This window comes from Helianthus annuus, chromosome 4 (assembly GCF_002127325.2).
Source record: "Helianthus annuus cultivar XRQ/B chromosome 4, HanXRQr2.0-SUNRISE, whole genome shotgun sequence".
Taxonomy (NCBI): Eukaryota; Viridiplantae; Streptophyta; class Magnoliopsida; order Asterales; family Asteraceae; genus Helianthus; species Helianthus annuus.
Genome location: NC_035436.2, coordinates 154,830,684 through 154,855,453, shown reverse-complemented (window position 1 = coordinate 154,855,453; position 24,770 = coordinate 154,830,684). Strand labels below are relative to the sequence as shown.

Here is a 24,770-nt window from a genome sequence, read left to right as displayed (position 1 = left end):
TGTAAGGCTTGTTATTAGGACTTGCAAAATTCAAGGTTTTAGCATCCCCCCACACTTAAATTACACATTGTCCTCAATGTGTCCCAACAATAAGTTTTTAGGTTGATTGAATGTGTAAAATGGTGTTAAAAGCCAAATTTTATGTTACTGGCAGTCTGGACACGGCCCCGTGGTGACCGGGCACGGCCCCGTGTTCAGGTGCCAGTAACAAAAATTAAAGAAAAGAAACAGAAGCCTGGACACGGGGGCGTGTTCAGTGAACACGGCCCGTGTCCAGTTACCTGAACTGGGCAATTTTCTGCAGGATGTTCAGCACGGGGCCGTGTTGGCTGGACACGGCCCGTGCTGAGCTTACTGTAATGAAGAAATTGTTGTCGGGTGGCCCTGTTTTCGTGCATGGGGCCATGTTTCTCGTTTCCCTTGTTATCCTTGACCATCCTGAGTGTGTTTTATTCCTGCAAATTAAAACTAAAAGATTAAACTAAACTAAGGATAGTTCCGCGAAATGCCTCCGTGGTGCGCCACGTTTATAAGGGTCCTTGGCTAGACCCAAGGCGAGGTTATATGTTTTCCGAGCGGGATGTTTTGCATCCCAAGTTGCACCGTCGGAGAGCATCATCCAAACTCGAATCAATAACCTTCATGTAATTGACCGGGTCACCGTCCTCTATTCTCTTCCCAACCCCGAACTTTACTTCATTATCCCCATATTTTAAAGTGAGTGTTTCGTCATTCATGTCCACCACTGCTTGTGCGGTGGCGAGAAATGGTCTCCCTAGTATGAGGGGGACTTCGGTGTCTTCTTCCATATCAAGTATGACAAAGTCGGCCGGGTAGACGAAATTGTCGACCTTGACTAGGAGATTTTCAATGACACCTTGCGGGAATTTGACTGATCGATCAGCAAGTTGTATACTCATTTTTGTAGGACTCGTTTTTCCTAGGCCGAGTCTTTTGAACATTAATGCGGGCATGAGGTTAATGCTAGCCCCAAGGTCGGCTAGTGCATTACGAACGGGGGAGTCCCCGATCGAGCAAGGAATTGTGAAGCTTCCGGGATCAATTTTCTTTTTGGGGAGTTTGTTGAGTACGAGGGCAGAGCATTCTTCGCCTAAGTTAACTAATTGCAATGTTTCAATTTTCCTTTTATGAGTGAGGAAGTCCCTCATGAACTTAGAGTATTTAGGCATTTGGGTTAGGATGTCAATGAAAGGAATGTTGACATGCAATTGTTTTAGTAGACTTTCGAATTTTGCGAATTGCTCATTGGTCTTTTGACGGATTAACCTACCGGGGTACGGAACCGGAGGAGCCTTGGTAGGCTCTGATGGTGGGGGAGTAACCTTCTCTTGATGAGGCGGTGATGTGATCTCCTCAGTAGGCGGTGGCCCTTCCGCGGGACCCACGGTACGGTTCCGTAAGGTGATGAGATGAACTTGCGCCTTTGGGTTTGTTTCGGTATTACTCGGTAACGCGCCTTGCGGTCTCTCGGAGAAATTTTGGGCTAGTTGATTTATTTGTTTTTCGATGTTTTGTATAATAGCTTGTTGATTTCTAAAATTTGATTCTAATTGTAGAAACCTATCCGAGTTTTTCTTTTCAGTGTCGGAGATAAGGCGAGATATAGTATCTTCAAGCCTTTCTCGTCCACCTTGTTGTTGAGGGAAATTTTGTGACTCATTTCTTGGTTGTTGAAAGTTTGTTCGTTGATTTTGTTGGTTACTACTATTGCTGGGTTCTCTCCAACCAAGGTTAGGGTGGTTTCGCCATCCTTGGTTGTAGGTGCCCGTTGGGGGACCCGACGGCCTAGGTCTATTATCAATGTAGTTTACCGACTCTGTTTGATCATCTGTTTCTTTCATACAACTCTAATTTTCATGTGGCCCGCCACACCCTTCACAAGCCATAACCGAGACTGTTTTTGTCATTTCTAGCTTTTTAATTTTTGAAGAAAGGACCTCGATTTGGGCTTGTAAAGAAGTGCTTTCATCAACCTTATGGGCGCCCGGGGCAATAGATTTATTGCCTCGGGGAGTGTGCCATTGAAAATTGGTTTGAGCAATTTCCTCAATCTGATTATATATTTCTTGCGGGCGGCGATTACCTAAAAGTCCCCCGGAGCTAGAGTCAAGTGTTTGTCTAGTATGTGGCAACAATCCATTATAGAAAGTGGATACTTGTTGCCACACTGCAAGACCGTGATGAGGACACTTTCGTAATAGCTCCTTGAATATTTCCCAAGTTTCATATAAGGATTCCCCCTCGTCTTGCGAGTATGTATTAATTTCAGTCATTAATTTAGCCGTTTTAGCGGGAGGGAAATACTTATATAGAAATTTTTGGGCCAGTTCATCCTAGGTGTTTACCGAACCAACTAGGAGGGTGTTAAGCCAAGCTTTTGCTCGGTCTTTTAGTGAAAATGGAAACATTCGAAGGCGAATGGCGTCATTTGATGCTCCATTGGTCTGAAAGGTATCACATATTTCTAAGAAATTAGTAATATGTAGATGGGAATCCTCGTCCGCAAGCCCATGAAAGGTTGCAGAGTTTTGAAGCATCTGTATCAAATTTGGCCGAAGTTCGAAGTTATTGGCTTCGACATTCGGTGCATTGATAGCGGCGCCAAGGTTACCTACGGTGGGTCGTAGGTAATCCATGAGGGTACGCTGGTCCGCCATTGGAAGTGGGTCCCCCGAAACCTTCTCTTGGTTTTTAGCTTTTAGTCTTTTTCTGAGAAAGCGTTCGGGTTCTTCTAGGGGTTCTTTTATGTCTTTATTAGAACTGGCGCTCATACACTACGTAGAGGTGGCGTCTGGTTCCAACTTTCTTAAAATCCTTGTGTCCCCGGCAACGACGCCAAAAACTTGATGCGTGCTAGTGTGTATATGTTTTAGGTATATATTTTAAGCCCTTTTTACACTTTTTAGCCAAGTTTTAAATTTATAAAACACGATATTTACTAACACTACACACATATATGGGCAAGTGCACCCATCGTGGACGTAGTATAGTGTTGGTAAGATACCGAGGTCGTCCAAGGACACAAGAGCTTTTAGTACCGGTTTATCCTCAACGTCTAATCAAATCAAAATGTTAGAAAAGATTTTAAAACTAAGAAAATAAAACTAGCTAAATGCTGAAAAATAAAAATAAAAACAGATAGACAAGATGAATCACTTGGATCCGACTCGTGTATAGTGTAACCTTTGATTATTTTCGCACTTTTGCACTTGTTTAAGAGATTATCTTAGTTATTGTAGTAGGCCCCTCTTTTGAAGGTGACGTTACCCTCAACCCAGTAGTTTGAGTCAGCAAGGATACAATCCTAAAGGGTCGGATTATTGAAAGATAATTAATTAAGTTATTAATGCAAATTATGGTAGGCCCCTCTTTTGAAGGTGACGTTACCCTCGACTAAGTAGTCTGAGTCAGCAGGGATACAGTCCTAAATAGCCGGATTATAGTACTAATAGTAGTTTAACTTATGAGGGGGTCAAAGAGTTTGGATCCCCGCCATCCAAATACCTTTGGGTATTGAAGGAGATCCTACTAAATTTGACCCAGGTCCCTTGCAGGACCTCTAAACGCTGAACAAGGGCAAGACTCTTATCAAACCGTTCCCTTAACCCCCGACCAGGTAGCCAACATAACTCCATATAGACCGTGGAGATATGAATGGTGAAAATCTTTTATTTTATATAGACAGTAAAATAATGTCAAGACACCACAGACAAACGATAAGGAAGAATCACCTTCAACATAAGAAACTAGTTATTAAAGTCATTAATACAAAACCAAATAAAAAGTGCAAAAGATTAAAAATAAAAAGTATTACACTAGACACTTGTCTTCACCAAGTGATGTAAGAGACTTAGGCAAACATGGCCTTTGATTGTCAAGAACTCTTACGATCAATCTTGGATCCCGAGATGACTCACACACTCTATGATGGACAATGGATGATGGTGGTGGATGATGGTGTTACGGTGGTGGTGGGTGGTGGGTGAAGTGTGAGAGAGGTGGTGTGCCAAGGGATGAGTTGAAATGGCTCCAAGCACTCCTATTTATAGGCTGAACAGAAGCCTGGGCACGGCCCCGTGTCTGTCTGACACTCTCTCTCTTCATTAATTGTAATTCGCAATTACAATAAATGCGCCTGCAGTACTCTGACCACGCCTCCGTGTTTGCTGGGCACGGCCCCGTGGTGGGCAATAGAAGCTTCTATTAGTTTGTCTTTTCTGCTGCTTCTTGGGCGCGGCCCCGTGCTCGCTGAGCACGGGGCGTGTTCAGTCTTCTGCCTTCTTTGTTTTGCTTGGGAGGATGCTGTCGAGGGGTCGGGCAATCCACTTTTGTCCCTTTTCTTGTATTTATGTTAGATTTTGATGTCTTTTTGCTTCTTTTGTTAATTTGAGCTCATTTAATCCTGAAAATACAAAAGGAAGACAAAAGCACACTTCTTCCAACATTAGTACTAAAAAAGGGTTAGTTTTATGCCACAATTGATATAATTTATATGTTGCATTTTGCGCGTATCAGGTGCTGAAATCCCTAAAATGCCCCTAAAGTGTCTTAAATTTTTGGACAATGTGTAAGTTTACCTCCTCTAAAATAGCTTGGCTCTATATGTATATAATGTAAAATTACCATAAGGGTAGAAAACCTAGTTTGCTTATTAAGGTAGTATAGATTATTATTATTATTATTATTATTATTATTATTATTATATTTAAAAGTTATATAAAAACTATTCAATTTAAATACAAAACATTAAAACAAATGACATAAATTAAAAAAAATTACATAAAGTTTAAATTAAAATTACATAAACTTAAAATTAAAAATACTTAAACCTAAAAAATGTTACATAAACCTTTAATCATCGTCTTCATCTTCATCTTCATCTGGGTCATTTTTTGGAACGCTCCAAACATGTTCAACCAAATCTGCTCGAAGGTTTTGATGTGTTAAATTGTCATAAATTTCTATAAAGTTCGCCTCTTTCTCTTTATCAGTTATTTATACAGTATTTGGTTGAGTCTTCTCCTCGCAGTACTAGTAAATTGTGCGTTACTCATCCTCCAAAATCATGTTATGTAAAATAATGCACGGGTACATAACATTTCGAATTCTAGGTTTTTCTATAATCCTACATGACAATTTCAAAATGTGTCATCTTTTCTGCAAAACACCAAACTCTCATTCGACGTCTTTTCGTGCCACCATATGAGCACCATAAAATTTAGTTCTGTTTCGTCTAACGTTGTTCCCTGTGGAAAAGATTTTACAAACATGACATCATCCCGGTAAATACCATTCGTCAGATAATTACCGTATTTGTACTCTGCACCGTTTACAAAAATAGAACCCTTCGGCCCAACACCGTTTATATAGTCGTTGAAAATGGGTGATTGATTAATAGTGTTTAAATCGTTATTTGCAGCATGCATGCCAAATCCAAAGACGTTGAGATGCAACCGCTTCAAGCATCATAACCGGTGTTGTGTTTTATGATATCTATTGGTGTGTTGCTTGCGCCACGCAGTTGGACAATTTTCCCACTCCCATTCCATACAATCTAAACTACCGATCATCCCAGGGAAACCATGCCGTCTTCATGAGCCTCCAAAAGTTGTTGTATGTCACAAAATGTAGGTTTTCTCAATTATCTTTTTTAAATATAGTTCAACGACATACTCACAAAAATAATGGAGGTTTTCCCTCACGGTACATCCATAATGTCGGAAGCCGTCCCATAAGCCAATTGTCTATGCGAGGCCGTGACTTTTTGCAACGTGCTAAATCCTAGACAACCACGTGCAATCATTCCTTTGTCGAAAAAAGTCATATTTACTTGATAAATCATTTGATATTCTAAGAAATAATTAACGACTCATACGAAATCGACGCCTAAAAGTACTATCATCATAAGTCGGGTTGGGTGAAAAATAATCACTTACCAATAAATTATGTGCGGTGATTCGTTCGCGTACTATGTATTTCCTCCTCTTGGGTTCTAAGGAGCACCCTTCGTCTTCCCATTAGGGGGTAGGGATAGTTATCACTCACCACCCATTTATCACTCACAACATCCAATCAAGTTCCGCCATGTCATCAACCATTATTCCATCACTCACAACTTTTTTTAGTGGAAATGACCATCACTCACCACCACACCCAATAATTTTTCCCGCAACCAACAATTTCTCTCACAACAATAAAATATCACGCGTCAATAAAATCACGTGTTATAAACATTGGTGCGTGATAAATGACGGTGGCGATGGTTTTTACAATTCTCCACGCGTTGAAGAAAACTATCACGGGCAAAAAAAGGCACCGCCCCGGGTGGCCTTATAGTTTCAGCCACTGTTTGAACTGCTGTAATTATGAGTGTCGGTCCCTCATTATCTGACAAGAATAAATGATAGTTCTCAAGCTTAGCTTAGACGACGAAGAAGAAGATGAACATGACGAACTTACGCCTTCCATTTTTCAAAAAAAAAAATGTTTTAAACCGGAGTGAATATGTAATTGGGAAGAGAGAAATGGATTGATTTGGTGTTTTTTTTTTTTTTAAGTTGGGTGGAAGATGTGATTATATATATAGGGTTTCTAAAGTATTTTTGTAATCAACCAACACAAACGTGCCACGTCGTCTCCTTGTTTGCCTTTCACACTGGTGAAAATCCTGTCGCCCCACACACAACGCTGTCAACAACGCTAAATACAGGGTGATTTGGTAGACTGACCTCCATATCAGATTTTCACACACTCACACCGTATTTTCTAACCCAAAAGGACAGAATAATTTACACTTTTATTATTTATTTTATTATTATCTTGACACGAAAGAATAATGAGTTTCAATAAACCAAAAAATTATTTATTTTATTATTATCTTGACACGAAAGAATAATGAGTTTCAATAAACCAAAGTGTTCGGTTCTGTACATGCCAATTTTACAAGTACTCAACACCCTCTTTCTCTCTCTAAAAACTCTCGATTTCGACTCCCACACACACACAGATGATCTAGTTGCCGAATCACCAACTCACGTCGTTTCTTCGCAAATCATCCTCATCAATCTCCAAATCGCATCCTCATAGATCCAGGTATGATATCGCTCGCTCGCTCGCTCGCTCGCTTTATCTATCTATCGACCTATACATACACGTATATTTATATATATATATCGTGTTTACTGCATCATCTATGTTCGTTGTTTGTTCAATCGTCGTTGATCTTCTTCAATGCAGCAGGCAAATTAGCTACGTAAGGTCCATGTGTTTCCCCTAACGGTGTTGCTAACATGCACCTCCTTCCTTTAGGAACGAACTACTACGTGTGTGAGTGTGGTGGACCGGTAATTAGGTGTTTGTTGCTGAATTGATAGGTGCTGTTGTGTGAAGATGTCGGCTAATCAGGTGGTGAAATTACGGAGGAAAGAGTTAGCGGCATGCATGACATGCCCTATCTGCAATAAATTGTTGCGAGATGCTACTACTGTTCCTGAATGTCTTCATACGTGTGAGTCTCTTTATCTGTTTGCTATTGTTTTATCGATTTCGATCGTGATTCTCAATTCGCCAGTACGAGTTTGACTTTGTGAGAGTGTTTGGTATGATGTGCGGTTTCACAATTGGGCTTCTTCGTGATTTATGGATTGTTATTCATGTTGACTGTCGAAATAATTGTGTGTTTGCTTTGTTAAGTTGATTGATAGGATTATAGGAATGATTCAGTTACTTGTTTTCATGATTTGATTTGATTTGATTGATTGTATTTTTTATTTTAATTTTTTGTCATGATGTAAGTGAATCAGTTAGCTGTTTCAGTGTGTGTTGATTTTGTGTTTGCTGGAATAATTGATTGGGTTAGTCTTGTTGGTATTGTTTGAAATTGTCATGGATAATAGGTTGATGGTGAGTTTTTTTTTTTTTTTTTTTTTTTAAGATTTTGATGTAACTATGCTAGTTCTGTTTTTGCACAAATATTGGATGGAGGTGGATTTTGTGCAGCTGAAAATATGTCATGAAATGTAGGGTGCAGGCCAGTTTGAAACTTAAGTTTTATTTAGGGGTTAAACATGCATGCAATTCTGATTGAAGATTATGTAAATATGTGTTATGAAAGTAATTATTTGATTATAATCTAGTGTTAATTAGGTAACATGTTAATGGTAATGCTTATCTTACTGTAGTTTTATATGATTAATTTGATACTGGTTGCATAAGAAATAGTACTCAAATGAAAGAGGTTTTCTTTCAAACACTTAACAACATCAGTTATCAAAGGTGAGTTTGGATCTTTGTACTCTCTTTGGGGTTCAAACATGGTGTTTGGGTAAGATGATAAAGCTTTGAATAATCGATTTGATACTGGTTGCAACAAAAATGATACTCAGCTGAAAGAGGAAATATCTATTACTTCCTTAAATAATCATAATTTGTCACAGAATTAATTTCACGTCATTGATTTCAATACACACATCTGAACACTCCCTGAATGTATAAGTTTCCCCATTTTCATGTAACCCTAGAAGTTGGATGCTTGTGTTGCAAGGAAGCTACTTTGTTGTTTCATGGATTCTTTCACTCTTTAAGTCTTATACCATGAAACCCAACCCTTTGATTATTTTGTGTTGTGTATTCAGGGCCTAAGAAATTTGTATCTGCTAATTTTGTTTTGCATTTTGAACATCATCCAGTCTGCAGGAAATGTATTCACAAGAAGGTTACCGATGAGGAGCTTGAATGTTGTCCAATTTGCAATATTGACCTTGGATGTGTTCCTCTAGAGAAACTGAGGTCTCTCTCTCTCTCTCTCTCTCTGATATATGTGTGTGTGACTGTGTGAGGATTATTAGCTTGAATTGATGAAGAGAACTAATAAATACACTTGTTACGTAACAGTTTTTGTCCATGTAGGTTGATCTTTGATGTACAAATGCATCAAGCATTGTTCAAAACAGAAGTATTTTGCATAAACTGGAATCATGATATGATTGATAAACATTTTCCATAAGATGGATGTGCTGCTCACATTATCTGAGTAGATTTGCATGCCACTATAATGTTGCTCACATTGTTATGTCTGATATAATCATCATATGGTTATGCTGTAATTATCCATTATCTGACCTTTCTTGTGTTTTGCATAAAGACTCTTAATTCATACATTTATTTCATGTTTTCCAATAAACTGGAAGCGTTTGTGCAGTAACCATTGACGAAATCTTTAATTTTTTTATCAAACAGGCCAGACCATAATTTGCAAGATGTTAGAGGAAAAATATTTCCGTCAAAAAGGAGAAGGGTAAAGGCCCCTGAAGTTGCGCCTTCGGTTACATTACCGTTAAGAAGGAAAGAGCGGTCACTGTCGTCACTGGTAGTCTGCACTCCCAGGGTGTCACCACAAACTACTTTGACCGGTAAAAGGTCAAAAGGACCCCCAAGAAAGAAACCACGTGGGTCCGCTTTTTCCGTTGACAAATCTGTCAAGAAGGAGGATGACTCCATAGAAGACCACCAAGATAGCTCGAGCTCTCGTGAAGTTTCAAACAAGTTCACACAGAATTTGAGGCAGGTAAAGAAGATCTCTGGTATATTCCAGACTTCCATGCATTCGTTTACTTCTTAAACATGCATACTTGTTACTAGATGTAGCAAAAGTTGACAAGTCAGGTAACGTGTCAAATGGGTTCAGGCCAAAACAAGTAGTTTATCATGCAGGTTGGGGCAGATTGGGTAGACATTAATAATATTTTAACGTAAAGGATGATGGAACCTGTGCCAAAAATCTACAAAAATGAAAGCTGATTTTTTATTTTATTTTATTAATTAATGTAACCTATATCGACCCATTATTAGGCCTGTAAACGAACCGAACGTTCATGAACGGCTCGTGAACTTGTTCGGCGGGAAGTTCGTTTATTTAAATATACGAACGAACATGAACACAATTTTTTGTTCGTGTAATTAAACGAACGAACATGAGCACAAGTTTTGTTCGTTCATTTATGTTCATTTATTTGCATTTTTTTATGTCCGTTTCAATTTAAATACATAAGTAGTTGTATTTATATAAATATTAAACATGAATTTATCGTAATTAATCACTAATTTATATAAAAAATCATTTTATGTTCGTTTATGTTTAGTCAATTATGTTCATTTGTGTTGTTTATTGTTTGTTAAATTATGTGTGTTAAATTATGTTTTTGTTTAAGTTTTAGACGAACGAACACAAACATGCCCATTTTCTTAATAAACGACATGAACAAAAGAATGTGTTCGATTATATGTTCGTGTTCGGTTAAAGTTAAATGAACGAACACGAACATGCCTTTGTTCGTGTTCGTTCGGTTCATTTATAGGCCTACCCATTATTGTATTAATGGGTCAACATTAATACTATTTTTAACTAGAAACAACAATATATGTGCAGAATTCTTCAGCTGCGGGGCCTTCTAGCGATCCTTCTCCTGATAAAGAAACAAACAATGGTAAAGTTGATACGTGGAAACCGTTCAATTATTTGTTGGAAGTGACAAATAGGAGTAAAAATTCCAAATTTACTTCACAAGGATCTACTGTCAACCCAGAAACACCAATTACCCCAAAGAGTGAAGGGAATGTTCGTAAAACTAAAGGAAAAGATCAACTGAAGCGTTCTAAATTTCAAGATGAAAATGGGAGGTCTGATATGGATGTTACGGAATCTGCAAAACCTAAAATAATAAGAAAATATCGCAAAAATAAAGTGGGGTCACAAGCCGTGCTGGATGCGGATGCTGATGCTAATAATGCTGTTGGGGACAAAAGAGTAAATCCTATCTGGTTCCATTTGGTACCTTCTAAAGAACAGTGAGTATTTAAGAAACATTTTTTTTGCTGATTTAATAGCATTTTCTTTCTTATGTTCACTTCTTAATTTCCTGTTCGATTGTCAGGGAGGGTGAGCCTTTGGGGCAGATAGAAGGAAGTTTTGTAAGACTAAAGTGAGTTTCTTATTTCTACCGTTTTACTGTTTCTTGTTTAACGTTTTATATACGGTGTATATGCTTAATTACATAAGCGTTGCTCTTATAGTGTATAATAGGGGAGACCCTTAGAGAACTGATACGGTTAAAGATCCAGTTTTTAGCTCAACTAGTTAAAGGACCTTTCTTTTAGTTAGAAGCAAGATTCAGGATTTAACCATGAAAATACTAAGTTCAGGGACTTAACGTTAAAAAAATGAAAGTCCATGGTGTTTTTTTTGGAGTATGCCCATTACAAATAAAAAAGACGTTATTACAACAATATTATAACTAATTACTTGACCCGTTTCTCTTTAACTAATTATTCGATTTGACCTGTCTGAGACAAAATTCAACCTAAATTGACCCATACATAAGTAAATGAGTTGAGCTGCCATATGTAATACATCATGAACTTTCTTAGAGCACACAATATATACTGCTTAGTTCCATTGTGTAATAAAAGCAGCAGTGGTACATGGAAAAGCTACTCGAAACTAAAGATTTTGATGCATCAAAAATACTTATCATGTAATTTTGGTCCATACATCTTTGAAAGTGACATATAGATTATATGATTCCTTGCTAAAATTTTGACTTGAATCTATCTGTTTGTGAAAGCAGAAAAATTAGTTCATGATGAAACAAATACTGTCTTGGATTTCTTATGATGTTATAGCTTAATTCCTCTATTATATTCTGTCTCTGTACCATTACTGTCTTCCGTTGATTGTATGGTATCCATTTATTCGTACAACCTGAAGTGCTGAGTGTTAAGTTGTATATTCAAGATAGTTGAAGCCAAAGGCCGTCCGCGAAAATCCTAGAAAAATTTTGGGCTCGGGGCGAGTGGAAAAAAGGGCCCCTATTGGCAGTGGCGGATCCAAGAACTTTATTTCAGTGGGTTCGTTTTGATAGATTCACACTATTTTTTCCAAATCATACAAAGTTCTCACTAGTTTTTTTCCAAACCGAGAGAGTTCATGTGAACCCACAAAACAGGGCTTGATCCACCACTGCCTATTGGGCCAATTTGAAATGGGTTTAAACTTTACTAATGGGTTTTGATGAGTAAAAGAGTAATCTGCTTAATTTAAAATGGGTTTTACTGTTTAATAGGCTTAACATAAATAGAAAGTGAATGGGTTTAAGTGTAAAACAAGGTATTAATTTCTTTTTTTTTTTAACAAAAAATAATGTATATAAATATAATATATATAAAAGTTTAAATGAAATTCAGGCCCCAGGGAGATTGGACCCTGGACCGTCTCCCACCCCCTCCCAGCCGGATATGGTTGCAGCCTTAGGCGGATCCAGGAACTTCTTTCAGTGGGTTCGTTTTGGTAGATTCTCACTATTTTTTCCAAATCATACAAAGTTCTTACTAATTTTTTCCAAACCGAGTGGGTTCATGTGAACCCACAAAACAGGGCTGGATCCGCCACTGCATATACACTATAACATTTTTTGTTTATGTTATTTGATTTACACTCTTTTCTTGCTTATGCCAAGCAAATCTTGTTAAATTTCAAGCGGGTAATTTTTAGGTGGAAAATGGGCATTTGGGCGGATTGGTAAATGGTAAACGGGTCAAAAGTGGTTGGGTTCCAACCCTTATTTATATATTTTTTTCTTCTTTTCTTATATTTTCATGAATAATCAATATATAAAATATGATAACACTAATCCGTTTTTATAACGAAACAATTTTGGAGCTGTAAACCCTTGAATATACTTACTATGTGCCCCTATGCCTATTGCTGGTGTCCACTTTCAAATGTGCAGTTTGTTCTTTTTATCCAAAACCTAAAACCGAATACTGTAGCTTTTATACTTACCTAAACTCAGATTTCACGCATGCGTGTGTGGCTTCAGAATCTTTATCTGCTTGTGTTTATTTGGTTTCCACAAAAACAAAAACCAAAAATTATAGGTTTCAATGTTAATGACTTTTTCATTTGTCATAATACTTGATAATACACATATAGAATCCTTTAATCTTTATTCATGTCACAAGGTTAAATGTTTATGATGATGCCCTCTTTTTATAACTTAGATGTGATTGTGGCTCCCATATGTGTGAGAAACAAAGTTGGGACCCACAAAACTAAACACAAGAACATGTGTACCAAAGGTTACTGACTCCTCATAGGTTGTATATTAATATGTTTGTTTAATATGGTTTCAGGGATGGCAACATACCTGTTTCAGTTATCCAGAAATTCGTCATGAGCAAATTGAAACTTGGAAGTGAACATGAGGTTAGTCTACTAGATACCAGTTTTCATTTCTTCATTTTCATCATGTTATATCATACCAGAAGAAAAAAAAAAATTCTGCTCATGTATCTGATATATATTTGACCATTATGTGAGTATTCTTCAGAACAAAGGTAAAAAGTTTCGCAACTATTTTATTATCCACCCTTTCTATAAGTTTTTGATGCAAAAACATTCTATCATCTTGACTGTACTAAAGGGTATTCATATATTTGACTCGTGGTCAACACTCAAGAATCAACTTTTGTTATATTTTCAAGCGAGTGGCTGAGTGCAAATTGTTTCTTGACAGGTCGAGCTCAGATGCATGGGCCAACCGCTAGTGCCAACCCTTCTGCTAGGTAACCTAATGGAGATGTGGCTGCAGAAACAGCCAACATCACAGACAATTTCGGTCATAGTTGGAACATCGGCTAAGGAATACATGATGGAGATATGCTATGCTAGAAAGACTTTGGGTGCAGGTGTGGCTCTAACTCAAGCTAATTGATGATTATGCCCTCCTGTGGTTTTCGCTTTGAGAAAGAAGAAGATGTTGAGATGTAACCCTCTTCCTCCCCCCCCCCCCCCCCACCCCCCCCACCCCCCCAGTTTATGTAAGAGACACCATGATTGGTTATAAAGTTTAAGTTACTGTATAGTTATGAATCTTTGTTAAAGTTGGTGAACTTTGACATGTTACCCTCTGCACCCTTAACTTATTTCTGCTGTTAAACTTGCATGAGTTTTGTGGTGGTGTTATATTTGTTGGTGAGTTATATTCACATGATTAGCTTAGTTATGGGATTAGAACTGATTTGATTTTGTTATCATAGATATTAAATTAAATATTGTGAACAAATTTTGTTTTCTAGCTTCCTACTTCACACTTATAAACCATATAAAAAGAGGGGCTAAGTTGAGAAAATTGATAGATCAGGGACCAAAATGTAATTAATAATGACAACCATTGTTCTAAAAACTATTGATTATAACGTTAGAGAAAAAAACAACTAGAGATGTCCAAACAAAACATTGTTATAACAGATTCTTACATTGATTGAACTAGCACCTTAATTTGTAAATCTAAATGCCGGTAAAACCAAGCTCGTCAAGAGCCTCCTTGCAGCGTGGATCGGCATCTGAGGCCATGAACCCGAGCGGGTTGGCATACCGACCCTTGCCTTTGAGCCCATGCTTGTTGGTCAAAGAAACCTTAACATGGTTCTCGTCATCCATCAGTTCCGGACAGTTGGGGTCCGGGCTTTCACTAACAACGATTTCACACATCTCCTCTGCATGGTCACCAACCGCTTCCAGCCTATACTTTCCTTTCGCGTCACTCTCTCCATCCACTCTATAGCTTTCCTCATCTGTATCCGCTTTGTGGCACACCAGGCTAACTTTTGTACCTGCCAACGGGTAGCTGATCTTCGTCGGGATTTGGATCCGGCATGGGTCACAATAAACTTTACCTTGGATAATGAACATGTCCTTGCTCGTTTCTTTTTCTTGGAGGATACGTTTTTCCCCGTTAGCCGCAGGCATGTCCGTGGTTGAACCTTTTCCTTCGCCGCCTGACCCGCCGGCAGCAGCATAGGCAGCATAGTCTATCTCCTCAAGCGCCAATGCGTCGTTGGATCCAGGCTCGCTAAGGGGGGGTGGGATATCCAATAAGTCATCTCCTAGAGGCACATAGTCTCCTGCCTTAACCGGGGGAGGTGCACCACCGCTGATCCAGCTGCAATGAGCGGTTGTAGCCATGGACAAGAGAAACAAAATTGTGGCATAACCGGCCATCTTTTTTTTTCTTTTTTCTTTTAGTTAAATGGGTGAAATATATATATCGCGGTAAGGGGATGGTGGTGGTGGTGGTGGGGGCGGTGGTGGTGGTGTCTTAGATTAATGGGTTAGAATTTGAAATAGAGGTTTTTTTTTTCTTTTGAAAGGTTGAGGTTGTGAGAAAAAGTTGGTAAACGGTTAGATTTCTAGTTAGAAAATTATAACAAACACTAAAAATAATCCATACTTTATAATCATTCGTGGGGTCCTATGAGTTTACTTGTAACGGGTTCTTACGGTTAAAAAAAAAACAGTTAAATGCAGCCATGACAAACAATAGTAACACTTAACCTGTTTGATTATAAGTGGCGCAGGATTTAAGGGGCGGGGAGGGGCGCCCGACCCCCCCAAACTTTTCGGTCAGTAATGTTATATATGTACGTTTCGTATAGGATTTTGTAGGTATATACGTTTTCGACCCCCAGTTTTATTTTTTTATTTATATAGCCCAAATAAAATATTTAATTAGCCCAAATATTATAGCACAAATCATTATATTTGGTAGAATACTAGAATGTATATTATATAACCCAAATCAAATCATTATATAGCCCAACTTAAAAGCCCACCCTATAAAAAAAACCCAAATTCGTTTACTTTGGGACATCAACCAGAAGAACAGAAGCCACAAGCCAGAACTGCAGAAGGGGGAAAAACGTAGGTTCCAGAACTGTTCGACTTCAGCTTCTTCTTCGAGAACAGAAGCCAACACGCTGCTCGTTGTTGTGGTCTTGTACTCTTGTTCGGCTTCTTCAATCTTCATAAGGTATGTGTTTTTTATCTTTAGGTTTAATTTATGGCTGCAATTTATGTGATTTGGGTTGAAATTCGGGGTGAAATTGGTCCGAATTTTGCCCTAAACTTGTTGAATCTTTCTATGATTTGATTTATATAGAAATTAAAGTTTGAAATTTAGGGTGATTTGTTAACTTGTTTTGTTATTAGATTATGCTATGGGGAAGAATAAAACGATAACTTTTTTTAATGTTTGAGAACGTTTTTTATTTGATATTAATGTTTGACCCAACCCGAATCGAATCACCGACGTCTGACCCGAACATACACCTCGAAAGTACGCGATGGAATTTTTTTTAGGTCCATTACCTTTCGACCCCCGAACGTTTTTTTCAAGCTTCGCCACTAATTATAATGTCTTCAAGTTTAATAACAGTATCATGAATGTTAATGCATTATGCATACTTACATGTCATAAAAGCATTTGTAAGTCTTGATGTCATCTATGATGAACTTAACCGCACCAATGCAACCCATAACCGCAACCGCTGAGAACCAGGTGGCTATAACAATATTCAGGATCACAACGGGGCTAGTATTCTTGGGCATTTTTCCCGCTTTCAAGTGTGCTAAAACAGGAAACACAAAGTCAAGTGGTGTGAACCCAATGGCTCCACAAATGGACACAAAATCCCCAAAAAATGGCATGGCTGCAGCCACTAAGGTTATCAAACCCATGTACATAGAGGTGAATACAAGCCGTAGAAAATGGTTTCTCATAGAAGTTTGTTTGCTTGGTGTCATTTTTTCCTCAAATAAGGCGTATGTCGGCCTGCAATATATCTAGCCAAACACCAAGAAAATCATAAGCATTAGTAAATAATTGATATGGATTATATGTCATCTCAAACGGGTCAAACTCACCCAAGGTGTATCTAAATTGGATAAAGCATTCAAAATGGTTTTATTTAACAAAAAACTAAGTTATTATTGTTGTAGTTAGTATAGTTATATGATATGTTGAGCAAAAGTATTAATCATAAAATTCGAAAAATGATTAAATAATCAAGTAAATTACCTGAAAACAACCAGATATTTGGATTACAGCAAAAATATTCGCCATGATAATTGTCCATTCAGGGGTTGTGAGCGAAGCAAGGATAAAAGGCTGGACACCTGTACCAAATGCCCAGTAGCCGAAAAATGCCAATTGCCAGTAACTCAATAGAATAATGGTGTATGCAGCTGCTATCCCTTTATACATGGTTTCCTTTACGGGGTCTCGAAAAGTACTCTACAAAATTACCGTTGTATCGGTTGTAAAACAATAATCAACTGTTAACGACATATTAAATGTGGAACTTTCTACAAGTTTTCTTAGGAATGGGCTGACTTAGGTTATGTTTTACCTCAAACGGGTCAAAAAATAACATAGTTATACGTGTTGAAAGTCAACCGAAGTATATTTATAATGCATACAACCTTCTAAATTTTTTATTAAAAAATTTAGATTACTATTTCTAGAATATACTTTTGATAAAGTGTATAATCCATTAGTTATATATAAAGAAAAGAGGGTGTTTGTTGTTTTATTCAATCGGCACTAAAAATTACCCGTTTTGACCTGTTACCCCAACCGGCTTGTGTTCTACTTTTACATTCGGTGTCAATACATGCAAGAATTTCAAGATCATTTACCTGTATCTCAGGAAGCATGGCATCACCAAATGAAAATGCAATAACCCCAAGACCATTGAAGGCTTTGAACATCTTTGACGAAGAGCTTCCATGGAGACTATAACTTATACTTCTTCTATCGATGTTCTTCCCTGCATAAAAAATGGATAACTTGTTTGGGTCATGTAAATTTTTAGACAGGTTGAGTTGACGCATTATCATTTTTTATTTTTATTTTTGTCAAAAATCATTGATAAATTATTGGGAGACCATCATCGACCCGTTTGACATGTTTCCTATATAGCACAACTTATAACTAATTTAACCATTTAATTCACTAGTGTTAAATAAAAAATACATATATTACATACTCATTTTAAGTGCATCTAAGAGATCTTCTTATTAATATATTTATCTGAAAATGAAAGATAAAATTTTCAGATATTTGTTAAATAAATTTAAATATTGAACCAGAAAGAATAACCAATACACCATATGTTAAAAGATACGAACTGACTATGAACAAGTTTGTTATCGATACATATATAAGGCGTGTTTATGAAAAAAAATAGACGCATACCATTGTAGATTGTTACACCAATGGTTGTGCCAGCAAATCCAATTGTACTTAAAGTACAAACAGCATTTAACCATCGTAACGAGTGGATATTCGGAAGCTGGGAAAGAACAAGTTCAAAAATCCCGAAGAACACAATAAAATGTTGAAGTGTTAAATTACCATCCTTGTGGTAGTATTTGTAAACAGCCTGCACGTGATGATAAATATATTAAAAAAAAAAAAACACTGATGAATGCATATTTGCATCGCCACAAGTAGATCGATGCGTTGACTATATGACTGACCTTAAGACAACTTCCAGCAGCAATTTGAATGGCGATATTGTTGCCCAAAGAAGCCACCTGCTGGAAAAATGCAATAGACCAGTATCCCCAATTTCCTTGAACACAATGGATAAAGATAGACCATGTATTAGAGTTAGTTTCACAATATTTCTTCAACTCATAGTAAGTTTAAACACTATAATAAGTTGGATTCTCTACATTAACCGGAAATTAAACGATATCAGTTAATTCATTCAAGCATAGATGAAGTTACTTGATCATAAAACTGACCATAAATGCTACACGCAAGATGTCTATAAGTAGTGTGCTTCTTCCCATCCCATTTCCATAGCGACGCGATCAGAATACTAGAGTACCACGTGGTTAAGGTTGCGCCCACCAAGCTAAGTACCCCTTTTGTATGCGCAACAAAACATCAAACATTGTGAGCACAAATCAACTCCAACATGGCTGCTATAAAATCTCTTTGTATAAGCAGTGTTTTCAAAATCAGACGACCAGTTCTGTTAAGCCTATTTAAACGTTTCCCATTGAACCGGTTGGACCGGACCAGATTTTCAAACTTTTTTATTTATTTTTTTCTTCAAACTCATATTTTTCTAATTCATCTATTACTGAAAACTCCATATTTTATTTATTTAAGTCCTCATATATTATATTAAAATAGCAAATTCAACCCGAAACATAAACATGAATATTTTCATTTTTTGTTTTGTAATAGATATATTTATATAGTTTTAGTTACTTATGAGGCAATCCAGTTAGACCAGTAAATCAATAAGATGACTGATAGTAAACCATTAAGGCAACGGGTTTATTGTCTGGTTTGGTTATGAAAACATTGCGTATAAGTATATACCTAGAGACCATCCAAGAGAAGAGACGGCGAAGGGAAGCGGAGCATAGGCGGCAGGAGTGGCGATGGTGGTTGCAACGTGGAACGCGGCGTGCTTCCATGAGCCTTTACCGGTAGTGCTGTTACTTTCAACTGAACCGTCCACCATGGCTGTGACTTCCTTTCCGTCATCACCACTGTCACCGGAGTAACTCTCTGGCAGCGGTACGAGGTTAGAGGCCATGATCTCCTGGTGTTCTGAAGTTGGGGTTGGTGAGTAGTTCTTATGGTTACTAAAGAAGAAAAGTCGTTAAGGATGTCTCATTGTCTTGACTTTGACATTGGTGACATATTTTGACTTTAAGGCAATTTGCTTTGAAATCAGCTTTTTAAAGGCATCTTTTGTCATCATCATCATTATACTCACTAAATAGAACTATAGCAAAATGCCTATTTTACGTAAGCAATCACTTGTACAAGCATAGCATATATGCTATTATACCGATGAAATCTACCCTACTTAATTCGTGTTTGTGAAATCATTTTCGCATCCTCACATTGTGAAAGAAAAGAAGTTCAAAAGGCAACATGAGGCGGCAAGAAAAGACATGGAACGGGCTTTTGGTACTTTAAAGGCAAAATGGGGTGTACTTAATCGACTGATACGTGCTATGAGTGTAACAAAATTAGGAATGTTGTATATGCGTGCATTCTTATGCATAACATGATTCTAAAAGACAACGGAAATGCGATTGCCCCGGTACATATTCGGGATCCTCCAGTCGAGCCCGTTTTCGATGACACTGTTTATAACGAGCTCATTGATGAAAATACGCATTATAGACTAAAATATGATCTTGTGGAGCATCTTGGAGAACAAGATTTACCCCACCTTTTGGCGGATTCCGACGACGAATAGTTAAATTAGTTTTTTTTTAATTTCTTTTATATTTTAATGTCATTTTATTTATTTTAATTTTATGTAATGTGTTTTTTTAATTAAATGTACTTTTATTTTATTTAAAATATGTTTTATTTATTAATGCATAATTTCTAGAAATAAAAAATATGTATTAAAAAAAGGAATAGATTACCCATGTGTTTGACAATTGATAGTAAGACCATGTGTAGTGGTAGTGGGTTATAATGCCCCCACCATGGGGCATTATCCGACACGTGGCGTCCTAGTCAGCGATGGGGCATTATAGCAAAAGTGGCGTAGTGGGGCATTATGCCAATAACGCCCATATTATTTTTAATGAAAAAAAAACAAAACAAACGAAATACATATTATATTCAAAAGTTGTCAGTGAGTTAAAAAAGGTTTTTGGCCACATGCATGATCCCCCTCTCTCTAGTATTATTCCAATAATACATTGTCAGACATGTATGTGAGTGGTGATTGGTTGGTCAACCAATAAACAAACCAGATTAAGCGTTATAAAGAAAACGCCGGTGTGCTTTTTTTTCAAATATAACGCCCGGAAACGCCGGGTGTAGTGGGAGGGGGGGCGTTATCCGGCGTTTTTTTTTGAAAAATTTTTAAAAAACACGCCCCACTACGGGTGGTCTGATTGAGTGTAAAATGGGAAGTGGAGTGGGGACTTGACATGGCATGACATTATTGGCTAGGGAATAGTTTACCACTCCCCAAATGGTGACCACTCTCTCCACCTTAAATCTCATCAATAGCAAAGCTAAGGTAGGGTCTGAGGAGGGTAAAATATAGACAGCTTTACCTCTACCCCGTAGGAATAGAGAGGTTGCTTCCAGTGAGACCCCCAGCTCAATAAAGACATCTTTTGTCATTTTGTTTTTTGCTTGGAGGATCCAATCATATGGTGATTGAACCAAAAATAACCAAGACTCTTAATCTCTTCCATAATCAACTCCACTTTGACATCCTTGTCGGAGAACCTCTTCTCATCTACGCTTTTCACATACACTAACACGCAAAAGTAATAACACCTTGTACCGCCTTTATTGTTGTATCCCCCAAACCAATAGACTTGTGAATCCACCAATAGCAAAGCTAAGGTAAGGTCTGAGAAGAGTAAGATGTAGACAGCCTTACCTCTGTTAGGATATCAGATCAGAGTAGGCTGGAGCGGAAGCGGAACAAACACACACACACACTAACAGAAAATAAAGAACATTAGAATTTACGTGGTTCGGTCAAGGTGACCTACGTCTTGTTAGGGTATCAGATCAGAGTAGGCTCGAGTAGAAGCGGAACAAACATACACACACACTAGCAGAAAATAAAGAACACGAGAATTTACGTGGTTCGATCAAGGTGACCTACGTCCACGGGTTGCAACTATAGTTTCACTTTTATTAGATGCTCACAACTGTTTACAGAATGATAAAGACTACAATTACATCTTAGGTATTTATAGAACAAGATTAGGGTTTCCTACTTGTCAACAAGTTAACTAACTGGGCCTAATAACTAGGGCGGGCTAACCCTAATTAGGGTCGGCTACCCTAAAGCCTACGAATCCAACAATCTCCCACTCGGAGGCTTTGCATAGTCCACAAAGTGCATCTAAGAAACCCATCACCAGTAACTTCAGTAATCTTTACGTTCAAGTCTTCACAACCTCGTATTCCAAGAACAAGCTAAGACTTCAGTCACATCCAAGCCACCTAATTGCAACCACACATCTCATCAAGTACCTGAGAGACCAGTTGAAGCTCCCACAAGCTCCAACCCAACAGTCTTATCAGACCCATTCTCTATCTCAACCGGCTTGCACGATCCACCAGCTCCAGAGATACAACTGTAACACCCCGTGTTTTCGAATGTCAAAGTCAAAGTCAAAGTCCAAGTCAACTTTGACTTTCTTGAATGTAGATAGTCTATGTTATGTTTTAGTTGTATTATGTGGAGTAAGTGTTGTAATCAGCAAGAATCGAAGTAATCGAATGTTTTAACGCGAACCGATCTACGACTGTGAATGATAGGAAGTAACAATGCGATAAAGTTAATCAATCAATAATCAAGCTAATCGATTCATCAATCAAACTCGAGACTCGAATAATGTGAACTCTTGTATTGTATTACGTGTGTGTGTGCCTTACGTGTTACTTGTGCATGTTTATTTATATGTTAGGTGTGGTATTCAAGTAAATCAATCAAAAATCAAATCGAAACTCGAAAAGCAAACGAACCCAATCGAAACCGACATCGAAACGTGACTTATAGAAGATTGTATGTTAGATATAGTGATTGGGACTGAAAGTAATTTGACTAGGAACTCTATCGTATTCGTATCATCGTCCATCGAAATCAAAACGTCGAAAATCGTCGCAAAATACTCAAAGTGTGTCGCGGATCGAACAGGAGGCATCCTGATCGAACAGGCCAGCCGATCGGCTAGCATCTTGCCAGCCGATCGAGCAGCCCACTCGATCGGAGCTCCTGTCCGATCGGCTGCCACTTTCCCCTTTTGGAAACCTATAAATAGGGTTGTCCTTGTCTTCATTTCCACTTTTGGAATGTTCTGACCGGCCAGCTCCTATTCCTCACCTTTTCTCAGATTTCTCTCAATCCCGGTAAGTTTTCACTCAAATTCTTGTACGTTTTTTTATCATTACTTGATTCTTCACCTTTCTATCTTTCAAAACTCGATTTCTAACCGTGAAATCACCAAGATCTAAGTGTTCTTGGGTGATGTCATCATGGTGTTCTTGAAGAACATCAAACTTTGGCCTTATTCAACCGTGAATAGCTTAGATCTAACCGATTTCCACATAAACAAGTTAAGATCTACCAAAAATCTAAACATCCATAAGTTGTGAAGGATTGAAAGAAGGAATCCCAACTTTCTCTCAACTCTTTTACACTCAATGCCTTCAAACCGGTAGAAACGGAGCCTGAGCCAACCCACCGATCATTCCAATGGTTGGATGGTTCAAGATTCGGGTTCTATCTACGAGGTTCACCGACAATGGGTTAAACTCTAAGCCGACGTTCCAAACCGCTTAACGGACGGATTTGGGTGATTCCTGTTCGAGCCGGAGAGACGAGTAAGAACGAAGGTATCATAGTTCAACTCGTTATCAAACTACCTCGATATAATGACAAGTAACCAAACAGCCAAGTGTTAGACGAAAGGCCGACCAGGTCAGAAATGCTGGCCGAACGGCTAGGCTGTTCGAACAGCCCAGCCGATCGACCGGGCCAGCCGGTCGGCTAGCACATGGTCCCACACTTTAAAATTTCATGAAGCATAGTATCGAGGAAGGGATGTTCGATCGAACTGCGTTTGGTGAACATTACTCTTCGGATCATGAGATACTACTCTTCAACACTTGATCGATTTTACAACTCGTTCGTAGTTTGGAATGCCACCCGATCGAACGTGCTGTCCGATCGAGTGACATTCAGTGGAGGACTATCTCTGAAGTTCCTAGCCGATCGAACGAACCGTTCGATCGATCGACTTGAAAGGCAAGGACACTTCAGTGTTCTCAAATACTGCAACGAAAACTTCGAAAGTTCAAATCCTCAAACACAAACACACCAGAGGAAGAAACAATCCACTTGAATGGCCCAGCCGATCGAGCCTACCGGCCGATCGAACAAGACTGTCCAATCGGATATACTAGCCGATCGAATAGACCGTTCGATCGAACCTGCCGTTCGATCGACCAGCCCATTCGATCCATTCACACTTGTCTTATTTTTCCACGTTACTCATTGTTATGCTATCGAACTATTCAGGCTAACCCTACTCTCAGCGCTCCCTTCAATCCATAATCAATCACTGTGAGTATACTCGATCCCTTTTTGCTTTCAGCACTTTTGGGTGTTACATACGTTGCTTATATCAAACACAAACGATCACACTACTCAAACTATTTGAACGCTAACCAATATGCATGTATTACGTGACTTAATGAATGCTTGTTGATTGTGTTTACACGTGGAATGTTGTCTACCTGCCTTAACGACGTAGTACTATAGTTTGGACTCAGCACCCGTTCACCCGGGGGTTGTTAAGGACAATTACTTGCATGGATTACGGTGGTAATCATGTATTGCGAACCGTCTCGGATGGTCAACCCGCAGTCATTGGTATCGATAGGTCCATGTCGATAATTAACATGCTTCGTTTTCCTCTGCGTACGTGCTGGTTATGCGTAAACTATTCGAACTCTATATGCTATTATCAAACTTGTATGCTCACCTTTACATTTCATGTATTGACTTTATTTTAACGTATGTGACAGGTGCTTAAGTTGCTAGGATGCTTAGGTGCGTGGTGATGAAATTGAGGCTAGGGAGTCTAGAAATAATAAACAATTGTCTGTAATAATAAATCTGAGTTGTCGGAACAGAACTTCTTGTTTGGATGATTATCTGTAATAATATGTTTGTTTATTCGGGATACGGTATGGGACGTATCTTTAATTGGATTTTATAAATAGTTGTTATGGAAACTTCTGAACAATCTGTTTCGCTCAGTGCCGCGCTCCGATGATTCCGCCATCGGTTGGGGTGTGACAGATTGGTATCAGAGCCATAACTAT

General features: G+C 38.3%; 3 protein-coding genes across 6 annotated transcripts; 1 reads left to right on the top strand and 2 right to left on the bottom strand.

Annotated features, from left to right (window-relative positions):
* Positions 1-6,934: 6,934 nt before the first annotated feature.
* LOC110936972 (E3 ubiquitin protein ligase DRIP2) lies at positions 6,935-14,043 on the top strand. Of its 4 annotated transcripts, none has more exons than XM_022179381.2 (8): positions 6,935-7,113; positions 7,395-7,528; positions 8,709-8,808; positions 9,259-9,586; positions 10,448-10,866; positions 10,953-11,000; positions 13,210-13,282; positions 13,593-14,043. In XM_022179381.2, exons 2-8 carry the CDS (start codon positions 7,411-7,413, stop codon positions 13,788-13,790), a joined length of 1,284 nt encoding a protein of 427 aa, XP_022035073.1. In that variant the 5' UTR covers positions 6,935-7,113; positions 7,395-7,410; the 3' UTR covers positions 13,791-14,043. The 4 variants fall into 4 exon arrangements, with proteins under 4 accessions (XP_022035073.1, XP_022035072.1, XP_022035071.1 ...); XM_022179380.2 differs by having other exon boundaries at positions 6,936-7,113; positions 7,330-7,528; XM_022179379.2 differs by having other exon boundaries at positions 6,936-7,113; positions 7,261-7,528.
* Positions 14,044-14,255: 212 nt separating this feature from the next.
* Positions 14,256-16,110, bottom strand: LOC110934938 (anther-specific protein LAT52). Its single transcript, XM_022177625.2, has one exon. The coding sequence runs from the start codon at positions 15,077-15,079 to the stop codon at positions 14,366-14,368; it is 714 nt and encodes a 237-aa protein (XP_022033317.1). The 5' UTR covers positions 15,080-16,110; the 3' UTR covers positions 14,256-14,365.
* Positions 16,111-16,242: 132 nt separating this feature from the next.
* On the bottom strand, positions 16,243-19,531 carry LOC110936973 (GABA transporter 1). The gene is made up of 7 exons (XM_022179382.2): positions 19,257-19,531; positions 18,668-18,790; positions 18,398-18,492; positions 18,114-18,300; positions 17,555-17,685; positions 16,935-17,150; positions 16,243-16,699 (listed from the first exon to the last, which is right to left on the bottom strand). Exons 1-7 carry the CDS (start codon positions 19,474-19,476, stop codon positions 16,322-16,324), a joined length of 1,350 nt encoding a protein of 449 aa, XP_022035074.1. The 5' UTR covers positions 19,477-19,531; the 3' UTR covers positions 16,243-16,321.
* Positions 19,532-24,770: the final 5,239 nt, after the last annotated feature.